Source organism: Lactuca saligna, chromosome 2 (assembly GCF_052625555.1).
Source record: "Lactuca saligna cultivar CGN05327 chromosome 2, ASM5262555v1, whole genome shotgun sequence".
Classification (NCBI taxonomy): domain Eukaryota; kingdom Viridiplantae; phylum Streptophyta; class Magnoliopsida; order Asterales; family Asteraceae; genus Lactuca; species Lactuca saligna.
The window spans coordinates 172,392,117-172,418,928 of record NC_136418.1 but is presented as its reverse complement, the minus strand read 5'-3'; the positions used below and the strand labels follow the sequence as shown (position 1 = coordinate 172,418,928).

The 26,812-nt window shown below is 33.5% G+C and overlaps 1 protein-coding gene across 1 annotated transcript; it reads left to right on the top strand.

The window, feature by feature from the left end:
• Positions 1 to 20,254: 20,254 nt before the first annotated feature.
• On the top strand, positions 20,255 to 23,752 carry LOC145032806 (G-type lectin S-receptor-like serine/threonine-protein kinase At4g27290). The gene is made up of 7 exons (XM_078981741.1): positions 20,255 to 21,561; positions 21,744 to 21,914; positions 22,033 to 22,181; positions 22,301 to 22,511; positions 22,607 to 22,844; positions 22,932 to 23,082; positions 23,307 to 23,752. The coding sequence occupies exons 1-7, from the start codon at positions 20,286 to 20,288 to the stop codon at positions 23,589 to 23,591; spliced, it is 2,481 nt and encodes an 826-aa protein (XP_078837867.1). The 5' UTR covers positions 20,255 to 20,285; the 3' UTR covers positions 23,592 to 23,752.
• The last annotated feature ends 3,060 nt before the right edge of the window (positions 23,753 to 26,812 follow it).

Genomic DNA, 26,812 nt, shown 5'->3' with positions numbered 1-26,812 from the left:
TTAAGGCTCATAATCACACCCTAGAGGGTTAGGGTCTTGCAAGAACGGTTCTAAGACTTTGGAGGCTGAAAAGGTGGGGATAAACGACCATAAGGATGCTTAAATACCCCATAAACCCTAAAACTTAGGGTTCCCATCAGACATGATTAGGTCCAACGTACATGTGTGTACGCCCATTAGTATGCTTAGCGTACTCATATGTATGCTCAACGTACTCCCGTCACACCCAAATTACAAACTTGCCACTTGGGCTTCCCATCACCACTTCCTTCCAATCCAAGGACCAAAAAGATATAATTAACAACCAAGGGATGGATTTGAAATACATGAAAACTAGGTTGTTATAGATGGAGTCGGGGATCCACCACCTCTGGTAGGCTTTGGTTGTGGACAACACGGACAAGATGGTAAGCCTTATTATGATATATTTATTAGCTCTTTTTATTCATTTATTATAAGCTATCATGAGTAATATTTTTAATTATATTATTTAGTTGAGCTTCCTAAAAAAAGAAGAGATCTATCAAAAAACATCCAGCTATCAAAGCTGATACGGGCAAACAAGGAAAAGCCCGTGGATTTGGATTTCGACAGGGAGCTCACATATTCCCTTATTGGGAAGTGTTGTAATTGGTTTACCCGTGAGTTTGGGAGTTATATGTGGATGAGCATCCCTTTAAATGTATATGGTTGGGACAATGTTTCCCCTGCTTTAAGGAATGTCATAATCGTACATCTAAAGGTAGCTTGGATAATATATTAAGTTTAGCTGTGATTGGTATTTAATTAACCAACTTTTTTGTATTTGTAGAATAAGTTTGATTTTGATAAGGTTAATTTGGATCCCGAGCGTGCTCAGTTGTTGCAGAACATTGATCTGACTTTACAAGGAGTTTACAGAGACCAAAAAAAATAAAGCGTATACTTATTTCTGAATGTCGGGGGGCTTACAGATATCCAAGGGAATTAGCCAACCCCCCTCCCCCCCCCCCCCCCCCCCCCCCTCCTCAGGGTATGTCACGTGAAAATTGGGCGCAAGCAACCGAACATTTTCAAATGCCCGGATTTTTAATGCGTACGACGTCAAACAAATGAGTTCATGGACAACAACAAGTTATAAACAGAGGATGATCATGCTCGTATAGCAATTCATGTTTCTAAGAAGTAAGTTATGTTATATTTAATTGTAATTCTGTTTGAATTCTATTTAGGAAAGATGATATCAACAATTTAGTTTAAGGTTTGAAAACATAGGGTTGAAACACAATCAAGGATCCGAATTGCTTCATTGGTAAATTAATGATTCGTTTTTAAAAATATTTAGAGATAATCAAAATGTGTAGCCTTTTTTTTCAAATGATTTTTCCTTCCTCCTTTAATGATGATCCCTTTTTGTTTATATTTTAAAATTGGAAAAAAAAAATCATCACAAAAACTAATATAATCGACATAACTTATAAGCGCAACCATCGATCTCATTTATAGCTTAAATGATGGTCCCTTTTTGTTTATATTTTCAATATGTAATTTAGTCTAGTTTTTATTTTTATTTATAACGTTAGTCAAAAATATCTATGTTCATTCAACGCTTATTTGTAACATATGGTTAGATGATCATTACGAATTCAGGCAACCAGTTTTTAGTCATTGTCACGAAATGTATTAACTCACAAAACTAGAATGTCGTACATCTTCTTTCAATACATTTTCTTAATACGAAGACATTTTGTTTAGTGGAGCCTAAGTTTTTTGACTCATACACCATAATTCATAATTCTTCAGTGACAAAACAATCGAATGGCGTTGATGGGGCTTGGAAAAACAGGATGTCGTAGGACAGAGACTCGATGATTAAGAAATAGAAAATTTTGCAAAAAAGTCTCTGAAATTTGACTCTAACAACACAAAAGGTATCCCTAATTTTTTTTACAATTAAGTCTACGATATCTGTAAATGTCTGCAAAATAAACCTTGTAGTTGGTTCCGTTTTAGGGCCTAATTGTAAATTAAAAAGAAAGAATAACTAATCTAGCACCAAAAAAAACTAATGGTTTGTCACTTAATAGCCAAAACTTTGCCATTAGCCAAAAATAGCAAACCAAACCGTAGCTCAATCAAACACACTTACGGTTTTCATGAATAGTCTACGGTTTGACTAACGATTAAAAAATATCCATAAGTGATTTTACTCATCTGTGGTATGCTCTCAAAATACCTACGGTTTGTTGTTTGGAAGAACAACATGCAGGTTATGAACAAAACCGTAGGTGAGGCCGACAAACTTCAAATGCACAAAACGTGCATCAACAACTTATACACCGTAATTGGCAGACTACTATTATACATGTTAGAAACATAAAATAATAATAATAATAATTGTGCAAATCGTAGATTCTATATGCCGTTTAAGGTGTACAAACTGCTAATGTACATTTTGTGCATCAACAACTTGTATACCATATGTGGTATACCGCACCTACGGTTTTGGTTTTTCTTTTTCTTCGTTTTGTGCCAAAAAAAAAAAACTATACCATACTAAATACTATTAGATTTCGAGGTAAATGATAGAATGCAAATAAAAACTAATGTTTGTAAGAAAAACAAAATTATTGTTTGAAGCGATCGTTGACGGTTTCTCTAACTTCAAACACCAAACTGAATGAAAATTTTTAACTTTATATATTCTGGGATAATGAGCCCCAAACCGTAGATTGACTCCAAAAATGTAACCTATTAGCCCTAAACCGTAAGTTTTTAGATATAACTGAAGGTTTCCTTAATCGTCTATTGTTTGGTAGGTTATTTTTTACTATGAAGTGAAAAGTCATTAGGAAATATGACTAGATTTGTTATTTTCTCAATAAACAATCGGTGATGGTTTTTTCGTAAATAAGTTTAAGTTTAAGGATTTTTTTTGAAGATTTTTTTATATATACTAAATTAATTTGAAGAAAAATCATATTTATTTATTAAAAAAAAAGCAAAATAAAGATATCATCTACATCATTTTTACTAAAAAAAAAATCATATTTATTCATTAAAAAACACAATAATTATAATTTATATATCATTTTTTGGGGTTATTTTATGATTCTTTTCAATAAATATCATAATTACAATCATAAATATATCATCTATAAACTTAATAGGACTTTGTTGATTTGTCGCAAGAAACATATTTTTAGGTCATATGATACTTCATTATTGAATTTTCAGGTCTTAAGTATAAAACATTTAATAAAAAATTACAAGGTTATGATATAGATGTAAAATGTTTACAATAAAACTACATAATTTTTAGGTCTTGGTTGTAAAATATTTTTAGGATATAAATGGTACCTTTATGATTATAGTTATGATATTTATTGAAAATAATCACTAGAAAAAGCCAAAAATGATATATAAATTATCATTATTGTGCTTTTAATAAATAAATATGAGTTTTTTTAGTAAAATGGGTGTAGATGGTATCTTTATTTTGCGTTTTTAATAAATAAATATGTGTTTTTCTTCAAATTAATTTAGTATATATAACAAAATCTTCAGAAAAGTCCTTACTTTAACCCTATTAACGAAAACTCATATCTGATTATTTATTTACAATTGGGTCATAAAAATGAACTTTAACTAGGTACAAAGGTTGTTTTGCTAACGTTTATTGGTATCTTGGGTTTAATTGTAAAAGAAATTAGGGATGACTTTTACGTTAATCGAGCCAAACTACAAGGGATTGGCAACATCCCAAAAACCATAGTAAAATTTTTTCATTTTTAAAAGACCTTTTTATAAAACCCATAAGTCATCCAATTCATTGTTCCAAACCCATAATCATACAATCGAATATCAAATAACATCTCCCAAATAAAAATCCACGAATGTTGTGTACAATCATGGCTTTGCTTTCCCTTGATCCTCAGAAGTACCTGGAACATTTAAATCCACAACTATAAGCCAAAACTTAGTGAGTTTCCCAAAATACTCCACATAACAATACACATACAATGCATGCACATGAGCCTTCAGTATGACTGGACCACCTCGCAAGGCGTACAGTACATCTGGACCACTCTCTTGAGCCTACGACACTAGGTTGGACTGCTCTCCTTGGACTTACAGTATCAACTAGACCACCCATGCCTCTTGGATTACAACACATAGCTGGACCGCCTCATCCCAACCACAATATGTCGACATATACAAATAAACAATATCAAGCACACACACATGTAATCATAACAGTGATAGGTTTTATGCAAAACAAATAAACTTAAAACCCTTAAGTTCACGTGCAACCGAAGGATCTATGTTTTCACTATTGAACCTAAAACTAAGAACAGCAAAAAGAACCCTATGAATATTTTCAAAAATGATAAAAGGGTTTAGGTTTACATACCTTGTTGTTAATATAGTAAATAACAAGAATCCTTCACTTGTAGATCTCTTGGAAGTAATCACCACAATTGTCGTGCCTCTAATAGCTCACACCCAAACTAGCAAGAAGGAAGACTATAAAGAGGAGAGGAGATAGGAGAATTTCGACTATCTCTGTGGAGGTATGAGTGGCCGCAAATACAAGGGTTAATGGTCTTTATATAATGGTCAAAGGAAACCCTAGATTACCCTAATTTGAATATTAAATAATATTTCAAATCTGGTACTTATCTCATTCTTTATTTATTCATATGGGATATTCTAGAAACCCTAGAATATCATCTCAAAACCGTCCAACCCTAATGGTGGAAGGTTTTGGAGCATTTTGTTCAATTATTGAACAATTGCACTTTAGATCTCATACTTTTGATTAATTCTATTAATCCCAAAATTAATTCTAATTAATTTTTGATTAATTATTAATTAAAATAATAGCTTTTCTAATTAATATATTATTTTCATAATACATTAACAAACTATTTTTTTCAATTTATTAATCATATAATAAATTAATCTCTCTCTCTCTCTCTCTCTAAAGGTTATCATGTCCAATTGTTAGGGTTGAGGAAAACCCGAAAGGACTGTGCTACTATTAATTCAAGTTTATACCAATTATAGTTATGTGCTTAGACACCTAATCCAACAGTCTCCCACTTAGATAAGTCTGTAACTCTAACTGCTAGTACAACTTCTGAATTGATCAGCTAATTGTAGCTTCCAAAAGCCATTGCCGAACTCTGGCCCAGTCAGTGACGCATCCTAAGATAAGGGATCATATAATCCTCCATTCTGCCGAACATGAGACATGGAATAGAATCAATCTCATTGTACAAGACTTTTTTTTCCCCGATTTCTGTTTTGTGATGATATAGAACTTGTAATTGAACACATCAATTTAGTCCTGGCTAGGCCCAACACTATATGTCAACACCAACTCACTGAGGGGCCCATAGATATCGCTTTTCCTATTAGGACAAAAGGAACGGATAGACTTTGACTTATATGCTTGCATCCTTTACTCATCAAATCATGCATGACAATATGTTTTATAACATCAAGTTACTGATGCATTTATGCATTACCAATGTACAAACGACTTGTAAATTGCAACTCATATATCTCCGTTTCAAGATCATAAGATATTAATTGTCTTAGAATTACTTGTGATAGAATCAATGAAGTAATTCTCTGAGCGTGGATTTATCCAATACTTAAATCTCCATTTGTAAGTCCTTATGAACATTACAACAATACTATTGCTATGCCTAACTCCCTTAGACAATCTACAATTCAGTTTATGGAAATCTTAATTCACTACTTACTTCCAAAAGTATGACCAACTGTGGAATTTGAATAATCATATAATTCGGAAAGTAAAACATGCAAAACGAAACACAAGAATAAACAATTGATAAAAGGCAGCAAACAAACTCATAAATAATTCTCCATTATTTAATCACTAAAAAATCAATTATATTTATTTTGTCACAAGTTTCAAAATAATTATCTAACTACTAACAACTAATATCATCTCTTAGACTAATCCTCCTAGAATGTTGACTATGATTGACCCTACTCAGAGCCTTGGTGGATTAGGTAAAAAAATTCATCTGAGGGTTCATTTGATGAGTAAACAAATGAAACATCATCATGAATAGTGTTATATTGGACATGAGAAGAATCATGACCATGTGTATCTAGGGAATTTTTAGGTACGAAAGAATTTTGAAGAATAATGGGATTATCATTCTTCATGTTGTGTAATGGAAGAAACTCTTCAAAAAACTTCACATTTCTTGTAACAAAGATCTTTTTGGTAGATAAATTCAATACTTTGTATGCTCTTTGGCCATGAGGATAACTAATGAAAATACAAGATTGAGCTATTTCCATAAATTTGTCCCTTCCAATTGTGTTAGTACTTACATAACACAAACATCCAAAACGTTTCAGGTAAGAAACACCAAGTTTGGTTTGATGAAGTATCTCAAAAGGAATTTGATTTTTAAAATTAGTTGAAGGCATTCTATTGATCAAATGAACCACCGTTCTTATATATTCTCCCCAATATGCATTTCCTAATCCGGATTGGAAATATAATGCCCTTGCCACTTCAAGAATATGTTTATGTTTTATTTATACGATCCCATTTTGCTATGGTGTATAGGGTGTAGATTTTTTATTTATAATTCATTGAGATGAATAAAATTGAACTCCTTGTTCACTTGATCCCAGTCCATAAACATTATCTGTTCTTATGACTTTAATGGTCTTGTTGAATTGAGTTTGTATTAACTTGATGAAAGCTTTAATAACAAAAAATGATGCGCTTTTATCAAACAACATATGAATCCATGTATGTCTATTAAAATCATCTACAATAGTGATGAAATATTTGTATCCATCATGTGAAACATGTTTATAAGGTTCCCAAATGTCCATATGGACAATATAAAATATTTCTTTTGAATGAGTTTTACTATATGGAAATGGCAATTGATGTTGTTTAAATTGAGCAAAAACAATACAAGGATCAATAGAGGAGTTAAATGGTACAACAAATAGTTGTTGTAATTTTGACAAAGATACATGCCTAAATCTTCTATGCCATAACAGTACATCAGAATTAGGCATATAAGTAACACTATTGTTTATTAAAGATTAAAAACTGAAAGACAAAGTTGTTCTGATTTAACGATGATCAAAGACATACAAATATTTAAATTTAGATCCTAGAACCCCAAGAGCAAGATTACTCTTCTATAAAGGGTCCCACAATAAACATTTTGTTTCAGTGAACACAACAAGTGTTTGTAACTGAGATGTAAGTTTAGTGATAGAAACAAGATTGTATTTGAAGTTTGGAACATACAAAACTCCATGGAGAGTTACAAGATCATGAAGTTTCACATCACCATAAAAGGAAATAGTGGTGGTGTGCCCATTAGGAAGACAAATCAGATGTGGTTGTTTGAGTTTTATCAAAGAATTGAATAAGGACTTAATAGAACACATATGGTTAGTAGCTCTTGTATCTATTATCAAAGAATATTGTTCTTCAAGAAAAAATGAAGATTTGTAGACATTTAAGGCAAAACTCTTGAAGGAAAAAAGTTTACCTTCTTTGCTCATGGCACATTCAATGATTAAAACATTAGCTTGACTTCCACTAGTTGAACCAAGACCATTTTTACTTAGCAATTTCATGAGATTTTTATATTGTTCTTGAGAAATTCCACCATTTGAATTGTTTGTAGAATTTGAAGCAGATGAACAAAAGTGGAAATAACATTTTGAGCACTTGATCAGTTATCATCTCTTTTACTCTTTGTGAATTTGAAATCAGCATGTAATCCATGAAGTCTATAGCATTGAGACTTACCATGTCCGGATTTCTTACATTGAGTGCAAGTAACAGGTTTTAATTGAACTTTTCAATGGCATGTTTAAATCTCGGTTGTGCCCTCTCAAGTTTGTGACTGGGATGTCGAGGATCACAAACAAGGTGTGAATAACCATGCAATGTAATATGGTACCCTTAACTTTATCACCTAATCGATGTGCCGGTTAACCATACACGCTCCAACAAACTATGATAAACATTAAGCTACCCTTTTCCACTCTTACTAGTCCATGTTGGTGTGCCGGTTAACCACACACGCTCCACCAACGACATGGTAAGGTACAAAGTGTAATTTCATGGGTTAGCACCAAATTCAAATTTTCCTAAAGTAACTAAGATTGGGAATTTAGTAAAGTTTAGTTACTTTATATTTATTGTTATACTTTTATTGAAAGGAGAATTAATTTCTTGTCTTACCCATTTGGCTAACGACCCTCCACCAGTCAAGGAAGCGGTGGGTGAGAGTGGACACCCATTAAACTGCCATTTTATAGGTAGTAACCTTATACCCCCTTATACACCGGCTTCGTGAATGAGGCCTACTAACGATAAGATTGGCTTTTACTCATATATATATATATATATATATATATATATATATATATATATATATATATATATATATATATTAAACCTATAATATTATAATAGTATAACGGTTGAACTTTAAACTATTTAAAATTCTATGGTTTGGAACTAAAGTATACATGGGGGGGGGGGGGGGGGTAACTTTATAAATTCCAAAACTTGAGGGAATTTTTTGAACAATTCAAAAAACTTTTGGAATTTATAACATATGAGTTTAATATGGCTTTTAATGGCCAGACTCATGAAAAATCCATAACTTGAGGACAAGTTATGGATGTCATAAAATAATTTATGGTAAAAAAACTCTTCGAAAACAAAACTCATGACTTTTAAAGACTTATTAACAAGAAAGAATTTTGGTTTTCCATAACTTGAGGACAAGTTATGGAATCCATTAAAGGCCATTTAGATCATCTAATAAACAAACAAACATGTCAAGAAAAACTGTGATCTAGATTAAACTCATATGAACAAGACAATTCAAATCAAACAATTTTCATGTAATTAGCCTAACCATTAATCTAATACAAAACATGAATCTTTTGACAGTCATCTTTTGAATTGGATTAGAATGATCATTAGCACATCAAAAACAGGTTTATAAGTTCAAAAACAGCTTGGGGTAATGATTATAGTCCAATTCCAGCCTTAAAAGCCGAAAATCTGCACTCAGGGCCTCCTACTTGTCGAGTGTATGAACCTACTCGATGGGTAGGATGATTTTACTCTTAGACTCGGTGAGTCCCCCAGTGGACTCTGCGAGTCCACAGTCTAGAAATCTAGAAGTTCGATTTTTACAACATTCCATCAAGTATAATTGAAAACCAAGCCTAGGCTCTGATACCACTGTTGGGGTTTTTTATACTATAACATCCTATGGTGCATATACAACCCTAAATACATTGGATCTATGTTTTCACTAATTATACATGCAAATGGTTTCCAAGACATTAAACCTATAACTAGCATGCATTTGACATAAACCATATTAAATACTAGTTAGGGTAACATACCTTTTATGTAGCTTGAAGTCTTGATGTATTTGGCCTTAAGAGCTTAGTTGCAATAGTGTGGAACTCTCAAATGAAGTCACAACACATCATGGACAAAGGTAGACATATGAGAGAGAATCTTCATGCACCAAAAACCATCCATATGAACTCCAAGAACAAGTCTAGGCGTTTTTGGCTATGAATGAACATATTTATATGTAGGATTCCAATGGTCATGGGTATAACCCCAATCCATACCCATGGGTGTTATGATCCATGGTTCATGTAGCCCAACTCTTTATGTATCCATACATAAACTTGGTCCAACATGGATCATAAGCCCAACACATATAAACATAACTAATTACCATAATTAGTCTCCATATATTTAATTATTCTCCTTTGATCACTAAATTAATTCCAAATTAATTCTTGATCAATACTAATTAAAACATATGATTTTATATTAATATATTATAACTTATAATATATATTAATAAATCATATATGAACTTCTCTCAAAAGTCCATCCCAACAAATTTTCCTGATGAGATGCAACCCAAATGGACCATACTATTTTTGGGTCGAGTACATACCAGTAATAGTTATGAGCTTAGACATCTAATCCAACAGTAGCAATCGTAGCTCTTAAAACCGCTGTCGAACTCTGACCTTGTAAATGACACGTCCATTTGATAAGGGATCATATATTCCTCCATTCTAGATATCATATAGACTGAGACATGGATTATAATCATTCTCTTTATCCATTTGTTGTTTCCCGATTTCCAATTTATGACGATCGACTAATTGAACAAATTAAAATCAGTCCAGGCCCAACCGAGCACTGACGTTTGTCATCACTAAATCACTGAGGGGCCCACAGATATCGATTTTATCCCTCCAAGGGTAAAAGAAATGGATAAACATCGACCTAAATGTTTGCTTGTAATTACTCATCAAATTACACACAACGATATGTTTTATAACAACCAAGTTACTGGTTGCGTTTACATATTTCAATGTGCAACCGATACGCAACTACAACTCACACGTCTCTATTTGAAGAATATAATATATTATCGTCTCATGATCCCTCATGATAAAATCCATGAAGTAATTCAAATGAGCGTGAGTTTAATCCAATACTCGAATCTCATTCCAGGAGCACTCATGAGTGTTGCAACAACTTTTGCTATGTCTAAACACTTTAGACATCTACAAGCCCAATTCATGACAGTCTTGGTTCATACCTACTTCCAAAGTATGATTGACTGTGGAGAGTTTGAATAACCTAGTTCTTCGGGATGTCAAGACATGCAAAGTGAACACACACGGATAATCGAATGCAATATGGTCTCAAAAGTTATGAATATAAATAAAACACCTTTTATTTAATCGCCATATTGATTACACATTATTCATTGAATAATGTTTCAAATAATCAACTTAATACTTGAACTGAAACAATAGTTATGCCATGCTCCAAGCATACATACTATGTTTGTCCAAACAATAGTTATCCTATACTCCAAGTAAGCACACTATGTTTGTATATGATCCTTAATTTGTGAAATAGACAAATTGGACATGATTCCAATGATGCTCATTTCACAATCCCAAATTCTTACAGCAAATGTAAGAATACAAGATTCTTTTCCATTTTCTAAAATCTGTTAGATTTTAAACTTATATGCATTGATCCTCTTGCAATAACTATGCACAAAAGTCACAAAGACTTGGCAACATACATTTACAAAGTATTCAAATGGAGAGCAATTCCATGGAAACGAATTCTCAAATTCAAAGCGCATTCCTTTGAACATCCTTCTTGCATTAAGTTTTCTAATCTTACACAAATTTAATGAATAGCTTCCTCTTATGAAAATATTTCCACATTCCCATTTTGACTATCACTTCTGAACAAGAGTTTCCTCCTTTCAGAATATCTCAATATGGTCCTTCCAAAATTAACACTATACTTCCAATTGTCAATTAGAAACCAATCTTTAGTAAACCTCATATTATCCTTGACAATTGCTTAATCGTTTTAGTCATATCCAGTTCTAGTACTTTTTCGCTCTTAATGCCCCAGGCATTTGGAAAAATTTAGAACAGATGAATATTACGTCATATGTAATCGATCCTATATCTGAAGCATATGGGACACGATTCATAATGTCTCACATAAAGACATGATACTAGACCAGTCTTTGCTATAATATTTCTATTTCTATTTGCCATGTTCTCAAAATTCAGATTATGAAAAGGGATGCAGTAATCACAATCGAATTTTAGAACCCAAATAATGTAATTATGACTAAATTTGATTAAAAACTCACAATCTAAGCTTTTAGAATTGGAATAAAGTATAATTTCCTCTACCTTAATTATAGCAAACAACTTTTCAACCCCCGTAACTTCACGAATTGAAACCCTTTTGTTTTCTATAATTAACATTGCTAACTAGCAATACTAAACATAATAATCATGCTCCCACTAACATGATAATTATTAGCATAACACTTATGCTCCCACTAGCTTTGACATGTATCCAGAAATCAGTTGGACTTCTAGAAATCAATACTTTATTGACTTTCTTACCAAAGTTCATATTTCTGATACGAGATGCTTTGATAAGACTTTATCAAAATCATACACATTTTCTTAGATAGCTTACATGTGTGTCTAAATAATTTTTAGAACTATGAAAAGGGATGCCATAATCATGTTCTCAATTGTTTAGACCTTTTCCACTTATTACAAGTCCATGTTAGTGTGCCGATTAACCACACACACTCCACTAACGACTTTGAGAATGCAAATATCACAATTGCTATCTACTTAAAATCTATTTAGCGAAAGTGTTTCCTCACCATCATTTTCATTAATTGGAGCGAAACCTTATGACACTTAGATTTTATAGTGTATGTGTTCCTATCCATGTGCAGTTTTCATAACCACAAGAGGAGGTTAGTGACAAATCCAAACTCACATGGACTGAACTCATTCAATCTTAACTTCTTTCCACATGGCAGCACAAGGGCCTACCATTGATTCCAAGTAATTACACAAACAATTGAGAACTCATAGAACTCACATGCATAGTCAACTTATAACTGGAACGGGCACAGAAACAAGAATATGTCAACACGATATGTTACAAACCTCAAGTCGTGTGCTAGTAATAAACAACATGTTTTATTCTTGATTAGTTCTTGAAACTTTTCAAGATCTTTAAGACTCCCACTGACCTCTTGAAATGTAAGATTCAATTTGTCAAGGACCATTCCTTGACAAAGCAAATATTCAATAGTTAGTGCGGATTCTTATCAAGACAAACACTTTGCACAATTCGACTTAGTTGGTCTTTGTTTTATCAAAAACATCACAACTTACCAATTTCAAATGTGCAAGAGTAAGAAAACACTTTTCTCTATATTTGACAAGTGTTATAAACCTTTTTAAGATTATGTCACTCAAGTTACAATCTTGGAGTATGACTCTAAGACTTGTTTTGGAGTGAAGTATGGTTCATCTTTTTGATTTTAACCATTTCAACAATCCTTCATTCCTCTTCTTAGCCAAACAAATGCGCAAAGATGTCCTTAGAGAATCAATTGTGATATGGTTTCATAATCACTAAGATAATCATAAAACAAGATACTCAAGTACTCTCCCATCTTTTCAGATTGGAGAAACTTTTATCTTTCCGCCTAATTTGATTCTTCTTATTCGTTTTGCCTTACATTGAAACTTTTCCAATGCTTCAGAATTACACTTAAACTTGTAAGTATAACCATATTCACTAAACTTTAGTAAATCATGACGAATAACCTTATCTAACTTTATGGTGGACCTGACCAGCGCACAACCAAGTGTACCCGAACCTATAGTCCTTAACTTGACTCCCACGAACATGTGAACAATGAATTACTCTTAATTTCCAAAGATGAAAAATTCTCATTCATCATACAATACAAGTTGCATGATTCCAAGTTTCTATCTAACTGATACTTGGGTGATGAGAATCTTTCCTCATTTAGTAAATTATGATAGTACCATAAACAAAAGAATCAAATCCATTTTCCAATACTGCTATCAATGGAATCATATAAACAACAATTTTTCACAAATGCCATTGGAAGGATATTTAAAAATAATAACTTTTCTTTTTTTATAAAATTTACGGAAATTTTTTTCCTTACAATGAAATTACAAATGAAAAACATGTTGTTATCTATTCCTAAGCAATCTATTATAACTCTCAGCAGCAGCTCAAAATTCTGATCTTCACGATCAGAATCAACTTACTCTTCTTTTAAGCTTATTTTGATTCTACAAAACATCAAAATGTAATTACATAACATCATGTATTAAGAATATCCAAAAGGAATTTAATTGAGTTAGATAGTGGACTTCTCCTGAAGTAAAGTCAAACATTTTGACTTTACCATCCTTGTGATCTCTCAGGTAAATAGGGCAGCTTTGCAACCAATGTCCCTTCTCTTTGGAAAAAGAAACATATGGAATCTTTGAGAATGGCACACGAGACTATCTCAGACTTAGCATTTCTCTTTACCATGGGTCAAATGACTTGACCATAGCTGATCCCTTTCCATTAGGAAGAGAAAGCTTTTCCGGACTTCTAATGTTTCCATTGTCAATGTCCATGAAAGTTTGGGAAGTAGATCTTCCAATCAAATTTGTTTTACAAGTGCCCTAAATCATTACTGATTCAGCAGCAACAAGCAAATATGTAATATCAATAAGGGTCATGTCGTGATCTGTCATCAGGGAGTGACTGAAGAACCAAGTCAACAACAAGCTACCTCGAGACTTCGACACCCAACTCTCCCAGCCTGTCAATATGTAACTTCATCTCCAAGATATAGACCTTGCTTTCCAATAAGGATTGAGTGACCTTGAACTTTTCAATAACTTGTGGGATAGGGAGAATAATTGGAGGAGATGGAGGAAGAGAAGTATGATTTCCATGATCCAATCGTGGGACATCATATTCATCAGGAAAACTTGTTATAAGAGATTTGGGAAGATCATAGTTGTCTGAACCAGACATCTACAATGGGAGAAATTCAAGTTAGTTGATTTAATTTTTTAATATAACACCCAATATGAAGTATTAAGGGTAGGACCCAACACAATATTTTATAACTTGGAAGAGGGATGCCGTAATCCAAACTATAAAATATTTGAAGGTAGGCGAATGACGATTCACTAAATTCAACCATGAAAACCTAATAGGGAATTAGGTTTTAATTGGATTAAAACTCGTATATCTTTTTAGATTCATTGAAATTTTGAATGACATGTTTAAATCTCGGTTATGCCCTCTCAAGTTTGTGACTGGGATGTCGAGGATCAAAAACAAGGTGTGAATAACCATATAAATTAACTTGCTACCCTTAACTTTATCACCAAATTGATGTTCTGGCAAACCACATGCGCTCCACTAATCCATGATAAACATTAAGTTACCCTTTGCCACTCTTACTAGTCTATATTGGTGTGGCGGGTAACCACACACGCTCCACCAACGACTTGGTAAGGTACATAGTGTAATTTCATGGGTTAGCACCAAATTCACATTTTTTCTAAAGTAACTAAGATTGGGAATTTAATAAAGTTTAGTTACTTTATATTTATCATTATACTTTAAATGAAAGGAGAATTAATTACTTGTCCTACCCATTCGGCTAACGACCTTCCACCAGTCAAGGAAGCGGTGGGTGAGAGTGGACACCCATTAAACTACCATTTTATAGGCAGTAACCTTATACCCCCTTATAGACCGGCTGCGTGAATGAGGCCTACTAACAGTAAGATTGACTTTTACTCTTATGTATATGTATATATATATATATATATATATATATATATATATATATATATATATATTAAACCTATAATATTATAATAGTATAACGGTTGAACTTTAAACTATTTAAAATTCTAGGGTTTGGAACTAAAGTATACATGGGGGGGGGGGGGGGGGGGTAACTTTACAAATTCCAAAACTTGATGGCAAGTTTTGAATAATTCAAAAAACTTTTGGAATCTATAACATGAATTCAATATGCCTTTTAATGGCAAAACTCTTGAAAATCCATAACTTGAGGACAACTTAGGGATGTCATAAAACAATTTATGGTAAAAAAACTCTTCGAAAACATAACTCATGACTTTTAAAGACTTATTAACAAGAAAGAATTTTGGTTTTCCATAACTTGAGGACAAGTTATGGAATCCATTAAAGGCCATTTAGATAATCTAATAAACAAACAAACATGTCAAGAAAAACTATGATCTAGATTAAACTCATATGAACAAGACAATTCAAATCAAACAATTTTCATGTAATTAGCCTAACCATTAAACTAATACAAAACATGAATCTTTTGACAATTATCTTTTGAATTGGATTAAAATGATCATCACCACATCAAAAACAGGTTTATAAGTTAAAAAAACAGCTTAAGGTAATGATTTTAGTCCAATTCCATCCTTAAAAGTTGAAAATCTGCACTCAGGGCCTCCTACTCGCCGAGTGTATGGACATACGTGACAGGTAGGATGATTTTACTCTTAGACTCGGCGAGTCCCCCACTGGACTCTGCGAGTCCACAGTCTAGAAATCCAGAAATTCGATTTTTATAGCATTCCATCAAGTATAATTGAAAACCAAGCCTAGGCTCTGATACTAATGTTGGGTTTTTTTATACTACAACATCCTATGGTGTACATACAACCCTAAATACATTGGATCTATGTTTTCACTAATTATACATGTAAATGGTTTCCAAGGCATTAAACCTATAACTAGCATGCATTTAACATAAACCATATAAAATACTAGTTAGGGTAACATACATTTTATGTAGCTTGAAGTCTTGATGTATTTGGCCTTAAGAGCTTAGCTACAATAGTGTGGAAGCCTCAAATGAAGTCACAACACATCATGGACAAAGGTAGACATTTGAGAGAGAATCTTCATACACCAAAAACCATCCATATGAACTCCAAGAACAAGTCTAGGCGTTTTTGGCTATGAATGAGCATATTTATATGTAGGATTCCAAGGGTCATGGGTATAACCCAAATCCATACCCGTAGGTGTTATGATCCATGGTTCATGTAGCCCAACTCTTTATGTATCCATACATAAACTTGGTCCAACATGGATCATAAGCCCAACACATATAAATATAACTAATTACCATAATTAATCTCCATAGATTTAATTAGTCTACTTTGATCACTAAATTAATTCTTGATCAATACTAACTAAAACATATGATTTCATATTAATATATTATAAGTTATAATATATTAATAAATCATATATGACCTTCTCTCAAAAGTCCATCCTAACAAATTGTCCTGATGATATGCAACCTAAATGGACCATGATACTCTCGGGTCGAGGACATACGAATAATAGTTATGGGGTTAGACGTCTAATCTAACATGAATACCTCTTTGCCTTTCTTCTTGAAGAATTAACGAATATGCTATAGAAATTGTAGGTAATGGCTTCATCATTAAGATCTGGCCACGAGTAATTTTGAATGATTCATCTAATCCTATGAGCATTTGAATAAGTCTTTGATCTTCAAGAAGCTTCATGATTCGACTCCAACAACACATGTACAAGAAGGAATAACTTGAACCATTCGCAATTCATCCCGAACTCGAGCTAATTTGGTGAAGTGTGTAGCAAAGTCATCTGATCCTAGATTGATAGAATACAATTGTTGTTGAATTTGATAAATAAGTGCTCCATCAGCTTACTCATATCGCTGATTCAATTCCTTCCAGATATCACGAGCAGTTTTAAGAAACAATACACTTTCAGCTATGTTCTTGTGAAGAGAGTTCAAGATCCAACGAAACACCATCGAGTTGGCACAATACCAATCAAAATATTCAGGTGAAGAAATAGAGGGTGGAGGGAGCGAGCCATCTATGAATCTGAGTTTGTTCTTTGCAGACAAAGAAATAGTCATTGATCTTTTCCAACCAGTAAAACCTACTTCATTGAAGATGTTGGAAACAAGAATGGAACTAAGGTTGTCAGAAGGAGCAATGAACAAAGGATTAGATGAATTTAATCCAATTAATGAATCGGATCCAGATGATGAATTAGACATGATGAAACCAAAAACTGAAATTGATTTAAAAAAAAAATAAAGAACAATCAATGCATTTTGATCAGCAACTCTGATACCATGTTCAAGTTGAAAAAGGGGGAAATTGGATGAATTCATTGATTTCAGTTGTCTAAACATTACAACACTGAATACAAGCCTTAAATATATAGAACGAATACATAACAAAGAATGCCAGCTATACTAACTATAAAAAAAAGACAAAAATACCCTTGACTCACTAAATAATTTCATAGATGGTTGGTATTCCTTTTACTTCCATTCGGTTCAATGAATATATAATTATGTTCATAGACTAAAAAATACTTAAAAGTGGATATAAATTCAACAATCTCTTTCTAATTAAAAAAAATTAAAAATGAAATGCAATAATGATAAATTAATTATCCTTCGTAAGGAAAGTTCCCTTTACAAAAAAAAATTAATTATAATACGTTGCTATCTTAAATATCTTCACATAAAATAATAAAAATTAAATATCTTAAAATATATAAATTTGATAAAAAAAAAAAGTATTTATTAAGATATATCTAGACATAACATAATAAAATAAGATATCTTAAAATATATATCAAAAAATTAGTATGGTTTCAAATGAATCCGGACCTATAAATTTGATGCAAAAATCATCCTAAACCTAGCCACGGAAAGTATTAAGCGTTTTTGTTTAAAAATCCATCAAATCAAATACAATTACCGTTTTTTTTTTTAATCACGTTGAAACATATTCAAAGCACTAAAGAAAACCATAAAATATGCTACAAAAGAAGAGCAAAAACATAGTCATCAAGATTATATAAAATGTTGTGTTTGTCGGTGTTTTTTGGTAGCATAATTATATAAAATACGAAAAATGAATTCATAAATAAATTCTTTAAATGGCATGATTAGTGTTTGGCGTTTATTCTTTTAAGCCATACAAACCTTTATTTTAATATTCATTTCATGTATCGAAATTATAGTTTGATAACTTAATATCATCGAAGTTATATTGTCAATTGGTTTAGTGTACCATTCTTCATAAATTATTAATTAGTATATTAGAATAAGATAAATAAATGTTGTGAGTATATGATTTTAATAAAAAATTACAATCGATGAAAAAAATTGGATTTCAATAAATCGATTTCCTTACAAAATAACTATAATAAATTATAAATAGTAGTTTTTTAAAATATAAATAGTACCAAACTCAATAGGCATAATTGTAAAAACTACATATTTTTATTTTTATCATATAATATTTTATGCTTAAAGTTTCATATTACATATCTTAATATACGATGCAATGAAAACTGTTTATAAGGTAACATTTTTCAAAGTAAACTATTAACAAAAAGAAATTATTTTTCAAAAAGAAACTAATAGCTCAAAATTACTATCCAGCGTCAAAAGTAACTATCCATTTCATGGCAACCAAACTATAAAAGCAAAAAATATAACCTATGCAAAGGTCGAAAAGACTATCTCTGCAGAAGAACGTGTGAAATAGACGAAATGAACTATTTTTCGCTAAAAGAAAACTAATCGTTGTGTGAAAACTATTTGCTGAAAAAAACTAGTGACTCTGCATTGCACGGGTACTCCACTACTAGATATATATATATATATATATATATATATATATATATATATATATATATATATATATATATATATATATATATATATTTCATTGCATCGTATATTAAGATATGTAATATGAAACTTTAAGCATAAAATATTATCTGATAAAAATAAAAATATGTAGTTTTTACAATTATGCCTATTGAGTTTTGTACTATTTATATTTTAAAAAACTACTATTTATAATTTATTATAGTTATTTTGTTAGGAAATCGATTTATTGAAATCCAATTTTTTTCATCGATTACAATTATCAGGTAATTTTTCTCACAACATTTATTTATCTTATTCTAATATACTAATTAATAATTTATGAAGAATGATACACTAAACCATGACAATATAACTTCGATGATATTAAGTTATCAAACTATAATTTCGATACATGAAATGAATATTAAAATAAAGGTTTGTATGGCGTAAAAGAATAAACGCCAAACACTAATCATGCCATTTAAAGAATTTATTTATGAATTCATTTTTCGTATTTTATATAATTATGCTACCAAAAAACACCGACAAACACAACATTTTATATAATCTTGATGACTATGTTTTTGCTCTTCTTTTGTAGCATATATATATATATATATATATATATATATATATATATATATATATATATATATATATATATATATATATATATATATATATATATATATATATTAAAATTCTGATGTAATTGTTATATTTTTCTTAAAAATTATCCACGGGATTTTTTGTTTTTCTGTCAAATTTTGGTCCCCATTGAAATCCGCCGAATAAGCTGTCAATAATAGGATTTTTTGTACTAATCATTCCCATAAGCTTTAACCTTGGATTGAATTCCAAAAAAGTCAGAGGTAACCTCATGACCGACGTAGCAAGTGGGGTGTGGTGCTGGTGTCGACGACCAAATCTAAGTCCAAATTCTGGAGCAAAATCTTGGAGAACCACTCATCAGGTCAACCCTTACCCTCACAGCCTTCTTTGACAAAATGAATATATTCCAAATAAATTAACAATCTGCAGTTGAAGAAAAAATGAATTAACAATTCTCCAAAGAAAACTTCAATGGAGATCCTTCATTATTTCTTATTTTTTGGTCTCCTGATGTCTTATTTGGGAATTTGTAGGGCACAAGACACCATAACAGCTAATCAAACTCTCCGTGATGGGGATACCCTTGTTTCAGCCGATGAAATGTATGAACTCGGGTTTTTTAGTCCCGGAAACATTACAAATCGGTATTTGGGGATATGGTACAAGAACAAATCTCCATTGACAGTGGCATGGGTTGCTAACAGGGAGACACCAATAACAGATTCGTCAGGTATCTTCAGAGTTGACACCAACGGATCCCTATTGGTTATCGCTGGTAGCAACAACACCATCGTCTGGTCATCTAACCCTCGCCCGGTGTCTCCCACAACCATAAATCCGGTGGCACAACTTTTGAACCCTGGAAATCTTGTTGTTAGAGATCAAAGTGGCGAAGGAAGTTTGATTTGGCAAAGTTTTGATCACCCTGGAGACATGTTCCTTCCCGGGATAAAATTAGGGAAGGACCTGATCTCTGGGTTAGATAGGCGGTTATCATCATGGAAGAGCGTCGATGATCCTTCACCTGGCCTGTATGAAGCGTTGATGAATACAAACGGGTACCCACAATTGTGGGTAGAAAGAGATTCTGTTCCTTACTCGAGGTTTGGACCATGGAATGGTCTTACGTTCAATGGCATTCCTACTCATATTTCAAACTCCATATACACACACGACTTTGTTATGAATGATAAGGAGGTGTACTATTGGTTCACACTTGTTAACAGTTCAGTCGTGACACGCATCTACTTCACTTCAGAAGGCATCCCGTTACGAATGAACTGGAATGAACGAACACAGATGTGGTTCCTATACTCTAGCGCCAATATCGACATGTGTAGCCTTTTCGCGCTATGTGGTTCAAATGGAAGGTGCGACCCTAAGAACTCACCTCTTTGTAGTTGTATGGAAGGGTTCGAACCACGAAACCCAGACGAATGGAGTGCATCCCAGTGGTCAAGTGGGTGTCGCCGTAGAACAGCCTTAAGTTGTTCGAATGGGGATGGCTTTCGTGTGTTTAAAAATGTTAAATTGCCAGACACTCGGCGTGCATGGTTCAATAGGAGCATGACACTTGGCGAATGTGCGACAGCATGCAAGCAAAATTGCTCGTGTAACGCGTATTCGAATATTGATATTCGAATGAACGGAAGCGGATGCTTGCTGTGGTTCGGTGATCTAATGGATATCCGAACGGTGGATGAAAGCCAGGACCTTTTTGTAAGGATGGCTGTCTCCGACTTGACAGGTACGTAGAAGCTGATTTTTCATGATAATAAACGACTTTCAAAGATCCAGTTTGAGTTTTTAATGTGTATTTTTATTTATTTATTTATTTATTTGACAATCTTACCGGTTCTTTTGACTAATAACAGATCATGTTCGTCCAAGGTTTCAAACATTATTAACTTGTTATGTTTTTGCTAATAGTTCAATCAATACCGGAATTTACCTCCAGACCAGCTGGTTCCAACAAAAAGAGGCAAACAATCATAGTGGTGGTGTCGATCTTATCTATTCTTGTTATGGTTATCTTGATTTTAGCAATCTTGTATGGTAGGAGAAAAAATAAAAGATCCCGAGTGAAAAAAATACCAGCCGGTAATTCTTTGATTATTTTGGTTATTTATAGAGTAAATGTCAAAAATAATAATTTGAAAAGTGAATCGTTCATTTAACATATATTAGTTTGGTTTGTTACCATTTGCTGATGTACCAGTGCAAACCATTGATGAAGAGTATATCATAGAGAGCCAAGATGATGATACAGAGTTAACGGCTTTTAGCCTGACTAAGATTTCGAAATCCACTAATGATTTTGCAAATGACAAAAAACTTGGACAAGGTGGTTTTGGTCCTGTTTACAAGGTAAGACTGTTAAAAGCTACCGATAGTTCTTTATATTTTCAAACATTTAATTGAATTTATATTTGTTAAAAAGAATCTTATTTTTTTGTTCAATATGTGAAATACCCTTTGATCTTTAGGGTGTGCTTGATGACGGACGAGAAATAGCTGTGAAAAGATTATCCAAAACTTCAAGACAAGGAATTGGAGAGTTTAAAAATGAAGTCAAATTCATTGCTAAGCTTCAACATCGAAATCTTGTAAAGCTTTTGGGATACTGCATTCAAGGAGATGAAAACATGTTAATATACGAGTACATGCCTAACAAAAGTCTGGACTCATTCATATTTGGTACATCTTTACTTTCTATGAAACATGTTTCTTCGCCTTGCTTGCTTTTCCATTTTTTCTTAAGGTAAATCATTCTGATAACTTATGTTGAGCAGATAAAATCAAAAGTTCCATACTAGGTTGGTCAGATCGTTTTCGCATCATTCATGGGATTGCTCGAGGACTCCTTTATCTTCATCAAGATTCACGATTTAAAATTGTTCATCGAGATCTCAAAACAAGCAATATTTTGCTAGATGTTGACATGATCCCAAAGATATCAGACTTTGGTCTTGCAAGAATGTTTAGAGAACATGAAAATGAAGCAAATACGAACAATGTAGTTGGAACTTTGTAAGAATTCATAAATTGACCATGCAACTTTCTTTATAAATTTTACTTCTTCATGTCATGTTTAAACCTCCATAAATTTTCCTTCAGGGGTTACATAGCACCAGAATATGCTGTAGATGGGATTTTCTCGGAAAAATCAGATGTCTTCAGTTTTGGTGTTCTTGTGTTGGAAATTGTGAGTGGGAAAAAAAATAGAGGATTCTCTCATCAGAATGATAGTGATAATCTTCTTGCACATGTAAGTTTTATAACGCTTTAAAGGAGTTTTTTAGTTGTTCGACTCAACACATTAGTGTTTTCTTTTTAACATCAAAACTATCCCTGTCAAGTTACAACTATTTGCAAATTTGTCAATCAATTTTTTCTTCTACTTCTCCAATGCGATTATTATTTAAATGTCATAGAATAAAATTTAGTTTACATAGAAGATGATTGTTGTTGTGGCTTATTTCGGTTTTTTAGGCATGGAGACTTTTTGAAGAAGGCATGGCAATGGAGTTGCTTGTTGCGCATATGCGTGAGTCATGTGTAGCCTCCGAAGTACTTCGCTCAATACATATCGGTCTTTTATGTGTCCAACATTTTGCAAAAGATAGACCAACTATGTCATCTGTCGTTTTGATGTTTGATAAAGAAGGTGCATTGCCTCAACCTAAACAACCTGCATTTTTTGCTAAAGGAAGTTTGCCTCAACTTAGTCTAGCTTCCGTCGATGACATAACAATGACAACACTAGAACCTCGATAATATGTATATTATTTGTTCATGTCAAGGTCCATTTCATGATCATAATACTATGTTTTCTTTTTCACATATATTATAGACATATCAACCAAATTGTTATAGAATCTATGGGTTGAATGTATGTTTTGTAAACATAATAAGATCGTTAAATGGCGACTTAGGCATCCACGATGTATTAACCTCTATACAATATTCCAGATTGTAACATTATCATTCTACTTTTCATAAAAATTTTCCACTTTTTCATAAAATATATTGAACTTTACAAAATTTCAATGGAACATATTTAAAAGAACTCATTTATGACATGGCATTCCATATCATTGAAAAAATCCCATTGAAATGTTTAACCACCATTAAACTCCTCTATACCGAAGGCTCTTGGCCTAGCTGTATGAGGTGTTTGAAAATGTTTCTCTCCCTTAAGGGGGTGACGTTTAAGTCCCATAGTAAACAAAAGTGTAGTCTAGAAGTAAGATTATTTAGAGTGTTTTTTATTTTTTTAATAAAAAACTCAATTGTTAAACGGCAACTTAACATCCTGTTATAGTTGGATTTTTTATTTATTGAATATCAACTAAGCATTCCACCTTATCCATCTCTTTCATGAAATTATACATTGTAGATGCTCTTAATTTCAATCAAGGTTTTAAATAGGACAAAACTTTAACAATGGTCCATGTGGTTTCCAAAAATCTGAAGTTCGGTCCCTACTTTATAAAAACCTCATAGATGGTCCTTGTGGTTTCAAAAGTTTTAGCAAACTATCATTTTCGCTAAGTCCGTTAACATTTAGCCGTTAAGTGAAGGGCATTTCTGTCATTTCACAACCACATGGAACATTTATGAAGTTTTTCCTTAATTTAAAATAAAATAAATAATAAATTTAATTATTTAATATTAAAGGGCCCCACCTCTCTCTCCCTCTGTCTCTCTCTCTCTCTCTCTCTCTCTCTCTCTCTCGTGAATCAGATCATCCTTCGTTGCCCCACCATCGCATCATTTCTCACCGTTTGTCACCACCAAATTCTACCACTAGTTCCTCTTTTAACACTCTGATCCCCATCTCAACCTTCTCTTCCTCCCTCTTCATAGCCTGAAGGTGGATCTTTAGTCTTAGACATTTCCTTCCTTCTTTCGTCAACAGGTCAAATCACGAGCATTAGAAAAAGGGTCTTTCTCTCTCTCTCTCTCACTAATTGACACACACACATACTCTCTCTCTCTCTCTCTCTCTCTCTCTCTCTCCACCACCTAAAGGTTCACCAAGATATTGAGCCTTAGTAGCAGGAATGAAATCGATTAGTAACCCAAATGAAATCATTCACAAAATCAAGAAACGGGTTCTCCGTCGGAACCCATGTCAGCGTCGCCTTATATGTTATGCGGAGTATGTGATATATGTTGCTATGTGATATGTATGTCTTATAAGTTATGCAGAGTACGTGATATATGTTGCTATGTGATATGTATGTGTTATTCTATGTTATGAGTTCCATGATATGGACCGGAATGTCAACAGTGTATGGACTGGAAGGTCATACGGGTAGGGCCGGAAGGTCTACCAGAGTTGGGACGGAAGTCCCCTGAGACACATGGATCAGAAGATCCCATAGAGTTATGGCCTTGAGTGGTGTATGTGTTGTATATGGTATTTTGGGGAACCCACTAAGCATTTATGCTTACAGTGTTATGTGTTATGTGTTTCAGGTACTAGCGATGATCGCGGGAAGGTGCCGACATGATCCGTACACACTGGCAGAAGATTTATTTTATGATCATGGGATATGTTTATATCAGGATGACATTTGTTAAACTTGAGAATTTGAGAATATTGAATGAGTGTTATTTTATTTGAAAAATGAAATTTTGTTTTGAAAATTCACGTTGTTACAAGTTGGTATCAGAGCCTTGGTTTGAGGTATTCGGATACACCTTCGGGCGCATCTGAACTCAAACTGAGGATTTGAGAAAGTTTTCATACAAGAAACAATTTTTCTAAAAAGTAAAAGAAATTGAGAAAGCGGAAAGAAGTTGTGTGTACGATCAGTCAGCGCTCGGACGATGATTCCAAAATACCCTTATGTTATGTGTTATGAGATATGATACGATACGCTATGTATGCTAGAGTAGGCTAGGTATTCATATTAGGACTAAAGTGGCCTGATCTGTGATGCCTTAGCCTAGGAGATTACTGCTACTATGAGATGCTTGAGAGTGAGTAGGTAGCAGAGAGGAGCTTATGAGGGGCCTACCGAAGGGTAGCCGGTGCTTAGCAAGAAGTAGAGTACTTGTGATCTGGGATCCTAGGAGGAGGACTTGGAATGAATGTTGATGTGGTGTGGAAGGTGGTATAGGGCCCGTACTACTGGAACAAATCCAAGTAAGAATCTTTGGGATACTAAGGAACAAGTAGGGTTGAGTTGTCGAGTGTGAGTACACTCGAGCAAGTATCTGATATTTTTATGTTGTATTTCAGAGACATCATGGTTGCGACATGCCACAGACCAGAGACCAGCAGCGTGAGTGATGAGGAGCTTCGTCAGATGATCCACGGGGAGGTGGCTGTGGCTATCCGCACAGAGATACCGGAGATGTTTGGTCCATCAAGAGCACTTTGATTGAGACGTTTGACGATAAATACGCAGCAGTTACTGAGGTTGCAGCTGCTGCAGCTGTGGCTGCTGCTAGACCTCAAGGGGGTGACTCGATGCTGTTCCGGGAGTTCAGCAACACGAAGCCACCAGAGTTTGATGGGACGCAGGATCCGATTGCTGTGATGAGATGGATTTCTGATATCGAGGGATGCTTCTACACTTGTTCGTTTCCGGAGCTTAGAGGGTTCGGTTTGCACTAAACCATCTTCGCTTGGGACCGAAGGACTGGTGGAAGTATGTGACGACGAACTCCACTCTTGCAGAGATTTCGGAGGTAACCTGAGAGAGGTTCACCACCATGTTCAGAGACAAGTATGTTCCCCCAGTGGAGAGGGAACGGTTGGCACATTAGTTTTTGTCCCTCAAGCAGGGGACAGAGTCAGTGACTGTGATCACACGGATGTTCCATGAGAGGGCGTTGTTTTGCCCTGAGCACGTGTTGTCTGAGCAGGCACGCATGAGCCGATATTTGAGCATTTTGAGTAGGGACATCCAGGAGTTCGTGGCGAACTCGACTTACCGGACATTTGCTGAGCTCCAGGCAAATGCCCGGAAGAGGGAGATTGA